Genomic DNA, 11,601 nt, shown 5'->3' on the forward strand with positions numbered 1-11,601 from the left:
TGTCTGTTTCGGAGACAGGCAAAAATACAACAACAAAAATAAAAAGTTAAATGGTAAATAGAGACTCAGACAGACGTCCATATGTGAATGCATTTTCCCCCTTTGCAACTTCCTCAACTTTGTTACCAGCCTCTGACTGAAGGCAGACTTCAGCCTCGTGAAAAGCCCAAGCGCATTATGAATGAATAATGTATGAATGAAAATTGCATGCACGTGCCCTCGGGCTATAAAATGTTGCACTCTTCGCTGATTTGGCTGCCGAAGTCTAAGAAGAGGCAGAACTTGGTTGCGATTGAACTCGGAAAAATGTTAGTTAAAGATTTGCGTTTAAGAGGTAGAGGAAGATTCCTTTATTTCTTTTTTATTAAATACAAATTTTGCCTTTTGAAATATTTTTTAAAATTTATTTTAATCATCTTTAACATATAGATTAATAAAATAATAATTACAGATTTTTCTGAATTTTTTTTTTTCTTATAAAAATAATCTTTCACCCCTTTCACTCCTTTGCTTAGAATAATTTATTTAAAGTTCAATATCTAAATCGAATTCCTATAACTTTTCCTAATAAGAACATTATCTTTAGCTTTCTTTTCGAGGCTGCAGCTTTAAAAATTGAAGTGATTTCCTTTGACCGAGACGAAACCCACGAAACCGATCTGATTCGAGCCTCGAAATGAGTTCGTCAAGTTCGTCACCTAAGTCTTTTGTTTCGCAGCGCCTCCGTTGATGTCTTCATTAGCGACGTCCAACGATAAGCCTGTTTAATGCTAGAAATTTGTTTTTAATAACCCCCCAAGCAAACGCTTTTAATTAATTGAGTGGAAGAAGAAAAAGTCTTTTGTCACAAAAAAAAGAAAAATAACCAATCGGCGGTAGCTAGACGATTTAAATGCAAATCCGAGCTGCCTAGTGAGTGCATCGGATCGTTAAGTTGCCTCAAGATATTCAATTTGGGCACTTTGCCGCGCTTCTTAAGCAGCATTGTTCGATGCAGTTATTAAATTTGACAGTTTACAGTTGGCGATAGCTTTGATGCCGGACCGCCGCCGCTGCTACTAAATTACTTCAAGTTGGTGTATTATCAGCAGCTTGTTTGATTTTCTGGTGCAGCGACGGCAGCAGATGAAAGGCGGCCACTGAGCCAAGGAAAGGCGGTAAGGAAAAGCGATTTCAATTAGCATTTTGATGGCTCTACAAATGACGGGGGGACAGAACAAAAATCGCCGCCATTGATAGGCCATTTGATAGCACATCATAAAGCAGGCGATCATTTGTCTATCGATCTGTTTCATTACACTGTAAAAAATAATAAAGTTTATTGTAAATTTAGTAAGCTCTTAGCTGATTTAATATAAAAACTTATTCAGAAAGTAATAAAATGAAAAATAGATTTAAAAAATCGTCATCTTTAACTGGTACTTAACTCGAAAACTTATAAAAATATATTCCTTGACTTATTCCTAATGAGACTCGTTAAACTCTGTATAACAAATTACTCTTTTAACTGCATTAAGGTTAAACATATTAATATTCCATAAAAATAATAATATTTCAATATTCTAATGGCTAACATTTTTCTTTCGTGCAAATAGACAAATTCATGAGAGAGGCGGCTTGCAGTTTGAATCGTTCACAATATTAAATCATTTGGAATTTATGATACGTCACGCGATTTTCGAAAGACACCAGCCATCAGCATGGCCTCCAACTGAGCCAGCTATGACAATCTTCGGGGTAATTAAGTTTTTGCCAAGTGACAAATTAATCGAACCGCGGCAATTGCCGCAATGACCGTCTGGGCCCAGGCCGCCTGGCATTAATCAATGAAATGTCAATTCAACTGCAACACGGAGATGCAATTTTACTTTTTACTTTATTTATTTTGTATTTTTTTGTAACCATTTTTGACCAAAAACAAATGACAGGCTGTGCTGGAAGTTCGAACAGGCATTCAGCGAACCAACGACAAGACACGTCAAGTTTTCGGTTTGGCAATAAAATTGTAAGCATTTATCTTGTAGTTCGTTGGCGTTGTTCAGCGAGGTCTTTGTATTGTGCGTAGATCCAAAATAGGGACTTACTTTTCACTCTTTTTGCATTACAAAAGTATTGAGTTACCAAACGATTTGTCAACGTTTAGCTAGTTATGCGTCGAAGGGGGGAAAACACTGGCACCGGATCCAAACATTTTGTTAGCTCGTTAAGATTTGTTGACACTCGTGTTAATGTTTTGTGTTATTTTCAGTTTTTTGTATATTTTTTTTCTTTAGCTTTGGTGGTGATGCAAATCAACTGGGCAGACCACCTGGAAAGCCAGTTCATGGCTGAAAAGCTTGTAGAAGAATAGCAATCGATTGGGTATTCTACGGCAGGAAATCGTAAATTTCTCTGAAAATGTTGTCAACTTACTTGGTCCAAAGGAAGTCCTAATTAACAAAGATGACTTTAAGTAGTTAGTCGTGGTCTTAAAATAAAGTTTAAATTTTTACTGCAATTCGCGTTGAGATTTATAGAAAGAATTTTTGACTTCAAATACATTTTTCTCTTGAAACGCAAGACTTTTTCTTACTTTAAAAATCCAAACATTTAAAATTGTATTTTTTAGAAATCCCCTAATTGATCACCGATCATTACAAGCTCTAATTCCACCTTAACCATGAAAACAACAGCCACTGCTTTTCACCAACTTAAAGACAATATCAAACGCTTGCCGCTTCGTCTTATCGCCGTATTTATGGTCAGGGCAATCGGGACTTATCCGACACAGTACACCACTTAAGTTTTTTTTTTGGGGACCTTTTATGTTTAATTTAATTATGGTAAAATCAGTCCACTGGCTGCATTTCGTTTAATTTGATTCGTTTCGTTTTCATTAACAACGCCTGCTCTGCAAATCCATATAGTTATGGCTCCGAACGAATTAGGCCTAAAACTCGAGAAAATCCACCGCCGAATCATGTTCCAATTTCACCTTTACGTTCGTTACACTTGGCACAGGTTGTAGTGGAAAGGTCGTCAGTTTCCAAATACCATGACGAATTGACTGGCCCAGTGTCATGTTAAATAAAATTGATAGAGAAATTAGGCAAAGGTTTTCTTGAGTTGGCTAGACCCGCCTTTTAATTGGGTCGCATTAGTTTTGGGCCTTAAGTGGTGCATTTGTGAGGGAAATGCCTCTGCAATTAGTCAATTAATGAAAAACCCATAAATATGCGGCTAACATTCATCGATAGGTCTGTCTGATGCTCAAAAAGAGAGAGAAAAAAATCTTTTGGAAATGGCAACTGCATTTGGTCGATCTCTGGTCTCTGTTGGCCATAAATTAATAGTCCATTATTTCTAAATTTTTGTCCACTTCAAACTGTCGTCGCCGTGTCGCCCAAAGCCGACTGACTGCCCTCGTTTGCATTTTAATCTCTCGATGGGGCGATGTGGGCCACAAATTAGTCCAGACCTGACTTTGTGTTGACTTGCCAGTGCGGCCAATAATTTAGACCAACGAAGGCGATCGGCTCATGTAATGTCGAGAAAACGAAAGCAAAAATACGCTCTTTTTTCCGAGACTATGCCATAATTTTTCGAGGAGAAAAGTTATGTAAATCATTTTGTGGCTGCACATTTTTCAAAATTGCTTAATTTCCTTTGCATGCAAGTACGCATGGGTTAGAAAGGGCGAGGGATGGACTAGGATAAAATATAAAATATTTGACAGTCCAAGAACTTTGATTATTTTAACAAAGCTTACAAGTAAAGTTTTCCTTTAACTTTTGTTACTTTTTAAGTATAAGGCTAAAAAGCCTTCAATTTTATTTATTTTAATGTGCCAACCCTGAAGTCAGAGAGACAAAACCAAAGCCAAGACTTAACCAAAAGCCAAACTTTAGTACGTTTATTTTTTGCCAGCCAATAGTTAGGAAGTTCGGTGATCGGGGAACTGAGTTGGCCAGTCGGCAAAGAGCTTTGGGCACTTTGCGAACTCATTTTCCGACTCAATCAAATCAAATAATTTATGCCTCGCGAAATTAACTGGCCAAGTGAGTGGAGGTCATGCCATATGTGAGGAGAGTCCAAGAAGTTGGAGACTCTGGGGCCCAGAGCACAGTTAAATCTCTTGGCTGGCCATAAAGTGTGTTGATTTTTCCATTTGCCAGACCCTAAAGCGCTGCAATGCGAAATAAATAAATGTTTTTGGCATAGAGGAGAGCTCTCTGGAAAATTGCCTGCTATCTGGGTAGTGTTTTTAGAATGAAAATCTTTGCGTTTCTTTCATTTAGTGAGTGCGTTTTGTTTATTTACAATAAAAAAATATTACAAATTTTATGATAAAATATTAATTATATATACAATTTGTTGATTTTTTGTGTAATTTTTTACTCAAAATCAAACTCAAAGCCATCTTCCTGGTACTCGTACTCGCTGCTATCACAGGTGACCTGAACATATTTGTTGCACTGCCAGTGATAGTATTCCTCGGGTGTGAAGTTGCCCCACATCATGTCACTGAAGACTTGCAGGGGTCGTGGATTCCTCTCCTGATTCCTGATGTTCACCAACTTAGTGAGTTTCTCCCAGTTGCTGTGATAGCCATTCAAAGCCAAGTGCTCGAGATTAACACATTCGGCCACCATTTCCATGAGTTGATTTTCCCGAACAATCTCCCAGCCACTGAAACTGATCACCTCCATTTGCTGGCAGGGCATGTGCTTGGTCTCCAGGAAGAAATCGTTGTGGCACCAGTTCTCGCAGATCACCTTCCTCAGTTTAGGCAACTCAAGTAGCAGACTCTGTTGCCAACGAGCTGGCAGTTGCACTACTTCATTGTTCAGGGCAATCCTGGTGATCCTATCACTCTTAGCCACCACAATCTGCTGGAAGATGGTCTCCCGATCCGCATTCAGTTGCCGAGAATCATCGAATCTCACGGATAGTTTTTGCAACTTGGGCAGCTGTAGAACCTCCGACAGCATGCACTCGACAGTGCTCAGGTTGATCTTGAGAACTTCCAGGTTAGGCAATTTAATGTCTGTGATTCTGACGCAACTGTCAAACTGATCGGTGATGTCCAAGACCCTTAGTTGGGTCATATTCAGGCAGATCTCCTGCACCCAGCGGCTGTCCAACGGAACTGAGTGGTACAAGGAGTTGAAAATCAGTTCCTCCAACTTCTTGAAGCCACGCATATAGACACCAGAGAGGTTCATGCAGGTCATAAGGCGCTTAAGATTGGGCAACATTATTGTTAGATCCCTGATATCCTCATCGACCACAGAATTGGGGTTCCCGGCCAAAATGCAAGTGTCCACTTTGGGGAACTTTGTGATGTTAATGTCGCACAAATGAGTGATGTAATCGTAGAATTCGGAGAAGCAGCCGACGCCATCATAGACATGCAGATCAGTAAAACTATCAGCCATGTGCTCCATGAAGAAGACATAGTCCTCGATGTCCAGGAGTCCCAAGAAAGGTGTGTTTGGTCCAATGATCAGGTGTAAGCGCCTCTGCCAGAACTTGAGGATCTGTGGCATGAACTGAGGATATGCCCTGGCCATTCTAACCTGATCACTAAGGTTTTCAATTTCCTCAAAGATCTGCTCAAAGAATATGATGTGCAGGTTGTCGATATAGTTCGGTTCCAGCTCCTCCAAAGGTGGGCAAGTATATTGCTGGGCCTCCAAAGCGTCCTTGTAAAAGGCAGTATTGTGCATTTGAGACATGCTTAAAGATTTTCTATAATAATTTTTTTTTTGGTAAAGAAGAATGTGATGCTTCCTTGAAGGCTGCTGTTGCTTGAATGTGCTGATGGTAGGCGGCAACTTGGATTTTTATGCAAATTTAGGTAGTTGATTAGGGAGTGATAGCAGGTAGTTGGGCCAGGATTAGACTTTGTCCTTATCTTTGGCCCAGCGATATAGTTGGGCTAATCCTTTTTTACCAACAACAGCTGCGCTAGCTTTCTCGTAAATAGTACTACCTGTACTACCTGATCTGGAGGATCGTGCCGTGATTTGCGCGTACCTCATAAATCGCCCCTTGCGCACTACACTGCCTGCAATTTGTAAGCTAAGGAAAAAACTAACCCTATCTGTACAGTTATCGCGACGGAGAGTCTCGCTAGTTTGCATATTACACGAACGCAGACGTGTTCCCAGCTACCACCTCAACTCCCTGCTCCAGACTAGAATCTTGGCCGGATGCGTTGGACAAAACGTGGCTAGCATTTGGCTTGGTTGGGCTTCTAGGAAATGCTAACAACGGCAGCAGCAATCGTCGTATGAAAAGAACAGTCAGAGCCACAGAATGGATTCTGTGAGCTTCAACGATCTAATAATCAAAGTTGTGTATTTTTTTCCCTGGCAGCTTAGCGAGCGATTAGAGGAATCACAATTGGTAGCAGAAGTACACTTGGAAAAATTATTCAAATTAGTAGAGTAAAATGGATCCCTTAAAATGAAGTACAGACAGGACTGATAAAGTTTTGTACATAACAAAAATGTTAAGATAAGTTTAAAAAACATTTAAAGCTAACAAAAAAATGTAAGAAAATTCTAAATAATTTCTTTTAGTGCCCAAGAAGGTTCACACCATTTCTTGGCCAAACTTTAGACAGTTTCCCTCCGTTTCTCATTGATAATTTTTTTTTTGGATACCCCGTTGTTGTCAATTGTCGTTGGGTTGTCTTTTGTAAGGGACTAATGGCATTGTTGTCAGCCTTGTTTGTGCCTCTATGGCCTGTCAAAGCATAAAACTCCGGAACAGACAATGCTGACAATCTTGACCGGGAAGGCAACTTAATGTCTATATAATGCACATTTATGTTTTGGCCTGGTTGGTGAAAATATTTTCATTTGTTCATATTTTTCAACAAGTTGTTCGGTACAACCCCCCCCCCCTCAAACTCATATTCATAAATTCTCAGCATTTTTTTTTTTTTTGGTTTTTCATTTTGGGAAAAACGTTGCTTCACACGAGATTTGGAAACGGATTGGGGATCTCTCGCTGTCTCACTCTGATGCAAATGCACTTGTCTCTGGTTTTTTGGTTATAATATTTTTTTGGTTTGTTATTTGACTGTCTTATCTGAGATCAGTGTCGATCAAGGCAGCAGACGAATTGTGAAACATGACATGAGGAGTATGAGCTTGAGATGTGTATGCATACGATGGGGAGGGACTCGAGACTGTTTTAATAATTTTGACGTAATCACATCACAACAATCTACCGTGGAGTCTGTTGTCTCTTTGACTTTGCCTCGGCTCCCAAGTGGACAGTTCTCTTTAGCCTCGATCTCACTCGATCTCTGATTTGTTCATTTAAATGAATTACAATATTTTATCTTTACACAGAGATCGTTGGAGCCTAAAAGGCTGTTTCTCTGTGTCTTTATTTTCAGGTAAAAGTACAAAAAATCAAAAAGTATGTGAACTTTCCAGGTCAGCTGTCTGAAATTCCTTTGGCCATAAAAACCCGGCAAAATACAAAAGGATCAGGGGGAAAAAAAACAAAAACAGCTGCCGCTGCTAAATCAGGTAAATCCGCTTTTGGCCAAATTACTTCACACCTCCAAACACGATTGGTAGCTGCCGAGATTAAACCAAAAAAAAAAAATATAAAGGTAAGTGCACGTTTTTTAATTCATTTGTTCTAAAACTTAATCAGCCAGCGGAAAAGAAGAAGACTGCGTTTTTGGGCAGAGACAAGAAGTCGTGATTGCGCAACTCATAACTCACACAGGCCAACTTGAACTTGGCTTTCCTTGTTCGTTTTTTCACTGCTGCTGCTGCTGCTTACATTGTTTAATTAAAAACGAGGCTGTTGTTGTTGCTGCTGCTCTTGCAACACGTACCAAGATGATGACAACAACTGCAGCAGCAGCAACAGCAGCAACATCAAGACACACTCTTCAGCTGAAGGGGCAGCACTTCAAGTGGCTCAAAAGGACGACACGTTTTGGCTTCTGTTTAGAGCTGTGTTGTTAGCTGCGGTTTGCAGTTGCATTTCGCAGTTTGCAGTTTGCAGTTGCTGCTGCCGTTTGCCTTGGTGAAGTGGAAAGCAGTAGCTGCAACAGCAGCCACAAGAGGCGCACCACTTGCCACAATTACCGTGCCGGGACTTTCAGCAAAACTCCGGAGTCTGTCTGCGGCGGCTGCTTAATTTTCAGACAGCCTGCGATTATATTGCTCTAGAAATATACGAAAATGATGGTTGAGATACTCTCTATGGAAAGGGTATAATGAAATGGAAGAGTAGTTTGAAGTATGAATCAAATTTTAATATTAAACAAGGATTTAGATTGCTTTTCCAAAAGATTTTCCACAAACGGCATAAGAGGAAGTTCAAAAATGTTCGATAGAAGTTTACTTAAGAACATTTTCCTTACATTTCCCTACAGCTTGTAGCACTAAGACTAGCTAAGATTTAAGTTTTAGTTGCAAATATGATATGCAGTGCATATCTAATTCGTAGATACGAATCCCCAACTCCTTTGTATCAGCGCGTGGTGTTTATAATTCGCGAATCATGTTGCATTGTTCGGGGCGTCTGGCGGAGCTTTAGCTTCGGGTGATTCTGTTTCTGTTTCTGTTTTCGGTGGCGGTGATGATGAGGAGCTTCACTTTTATGGGGGCCCCTGGACGGGCACCTGGATGGTGCCCCCGGATGATGGGGCACATTTGCCGATGTGGACTTGAACTTGGCTCCTGTGAGCTCGGCTCGCCTTTAACAATGACAATTGTTAGTGCAGCAAGAACCATGGCTGGTTCGGCTGCTGATTATTTTGACTTGATAACGAGCTAAACAATAAAAACAAGCATCAGTCCAAACAAACTTTTCGCCAAGTCATGTTTATCAGAAGACCAAGACAGGATTCATCCTCAAAGAAGGTACAGAGTGACTGCATGTGTGTGTCTGTTTAATCAATTTGAATGCCTTGGGGGTTTTCTTTTTTTTGGTTGAATTCGAGTTTGTTTTGCTGCTTGTTTGTTGTGATTTCTTAAGTTGTTGCAATTATGTTCGGTCTGTCGCGGATGTATTCTGCATAAAAGTGAAAACTAATTGACGTGGGGAATGGGATTGGAACAATCAAGAAATTAACATGTTCTCAGGTGTGGACTTAATGGCTTTCTGGTAGCACTTTGTGCCACATTCGACACACGTTTCCTTCTTAAAAGTCGTAAATTGGCGATCCATAAACTACTGGCCAGGCCAAACAATAAGCGGCTAACAATCGGCTAACAAAATGTAGAGCGTTACAAACTCTGATGATCATGAACTCCTTTGTTGGCTTAAAACTCAAAAGGCGATTTGCATAAGAATGCAACCAACCTGCGATAGTAGCCCAACATTTTTCACCTGCATTTAGTCACAAAATGCTCCTCGGCCATAAAGTAGTAATGTCCCCCATCTAGCCCCAGAAATTATATCTCCAACACTTGATGTTGTCCCCTCCAGATGAAGTGTATTGTTTGGCCTCTAAAAACGGGCGGATATCTATTGTATCCACTGATGAGATGATATTTATTTTAGTGCTATTTTACTGCAAATTGTTTTGCTTCTGAATGTCCAAACTATCGATCGGAGATTTCAATTCTATGGAGCTTTGATTGCCTTGCTTCTGAATGTCTTAACTATGGGTTAGATTTCAGCTCGTTATATAGATAGTTTCTTAAGTGATCTTTTGAAGTCTTGGCGATCATTTTGGTCACTTGTTTTGGGGCTGGAACTTGAAAAGTTGGCATTAAAAAAATCTAAAATTGTTTTATAACTTTCTGCATAGCCCATATCATACATAACTCATCTGCATTTCTTCCACTTTCAGTTCCCTCTTCCAGTGTTCGGTTTCAATTACTCACCCACAAAATTCCCAAGAGACCCCACAGACAGCGGTCAACCCCTTGGCCCTCCTCACTCTGCTTATTTTATGTTTTCGCCTTCGTTTATCATTGTACACTTGACTTGACCTCCCAATCCAATTCATAAATCAACAAATCATTAATTTTTCACTCCTCCAACGAAAGAAAACTACACGCTTGAGTACCTCACTTGGCCAAGTTGGAAAACCACACCGAGATCATTTCGAACAGGGGGAAAAATGAGAACCTTTTCTCAGTGGGAAATCTTGGCTCCCACAATTAATCAAAGTGAAATTCAGAGTTGAGGCAATGAAATGGAACACGCACACCCAGTTAATTTGTTTATTGATCCATTGTGTTGAGTTCTCGTTATATATATATAAAGCGTAGAATAATTGAACATGCTAATTAAATGTGGGATTCTTCAGGGGATTCATTTCGTCATGGAAATCCATAAGCTGTGACCCCCACTACTGGTGCCTTGTATCCTGTCGGCTCTTTAAGATCGCGCATTCCTTTTCTCTTTCTTTTTTTTTTCAACATTCTGCGGCATGCTACGTAAGATCGCTTATCGGAGGTTCTTAATAAATATCAGTGCAAGGCGATAGCACTCACACTATTTATTATACAAACATATTGTAGATTGGCCGCTTATCGTTGCATATGATCAGCCGAGTGTATCCCTGCCACAGACTTTCGATCCGGCCAACGATCGACCGATCGACGACCATCGACGATCGTCGATCGCCGATTGATTGATAATAGCACGAGATGCTGTATTACTATATGGCAGAACGGGTTAGCTGAATGGTAAAAAGAGCAAACAGAAAACTCATTAACGCAATAATTAAGACGACAACAAGGTTTTTAAGATAACAGACAGCAGACAGAGACAACGACATGCTACAGGGTATACTTTTTTTTTTGGTATGCCTACACTGGGAAATTAGCAAATATGCTTATCAAATGGTATTTTATAATGACTAATTAAGAAATAAAGTTAAGTAGAAAGGCAGTTTAAGGTCTTGATAGATATGTTATATTTGGCTATACTTTTGAATTTCCTTTTGACAGATTTTTGGTTTTTTTTTCTAAGTTTTCCTTATTTTTGAGTGCTTTTCTTATAATCATTCACTTATCTTTTAATACTTCAATACTTGCTTACTTAGTTTAAGATTAGATAACACTACTTTCGAATGTAAATATGCCATTTCCCTCAATTCATCATTTCCCTATTTACTAAATACAAACCAGAGAAATGAAAATGAAATTCCCAACTTTAAAGCTTAGAAAATCCCCAACTTAGTAGGTAACCTTAGATAACACTTTTATTTCCCAGTGTAAGGCGAATCCCCATTACGGATCTGGGCCAGACTCTCCGACGCTGACGGGCTGCTTAGGCATTTGTCCTGAAGCGGGACACGCGGCATTGACTCTGTCACTGTCTCGTACCTGCCCTCGGGCCAGATGTGATAATGATAAAGGGCTGCTACATCAATCGCTGACAGTTGGGCTACCACACTTTTCATTTGTCCCTCCAATCTTGAGGATTCTGGTTGACCGATCTACCCGATCTACCCGATCTCTTACCGATCCTCAATCCTAAGTACCACTTCACGCTCCGCGATGCCGGGCTGTGATAAGATATTCTGGTTTTCTTACCTTCCTTTTGCCGATCGCCAGGGAAAGAAGAGATATTTATTGTGAAATTGATTTTTTATTACACTGTCACATTTGCAGAAGACGATCT

The 11,601-nt window shown here is 39.9% G+C and overlaps 1 protein-coding gene across 1 annotated transcript; it reads right to left on the bottom strand.

Annotated features, from left to right (window-relative positions):
* Positions 1-4,284: 4,284 nt before the first annotated feature.
* LOC108105254 lies at positions 4,285-6,358 on the bottom strand. Its single transcript, XM_017211728.2, has one exon. The coding sequence runs from the start codon at positions 5,715-5,717 to the stop codon at positions 4,374-4,376; it is 1,344 nt and encodes a 447-aa protein (XP_017067217.2). The 5' UTR covers positions 5,718-6,358; the 3' UTR covers positions 4,285-4,373.
* Positions 6,359-11,601: the final 5,243 nt, after the last annotated feature.

This window comes from Drosophila eugracilis, unplaced genomic scaffold (assembly GCF_018153835.1).
Source record: "Drosophila eugracilis isolate 14026-0451.02 unplaced genomic scaffold, ASM1815383v1 contig_75, whole genome shotgun sequence".
NCBI lineage: Eukaryota > Metazoa > Arthropoda > Insecta > Diptera > Drosophilidae > Drosophila > Drosophila eugracilis.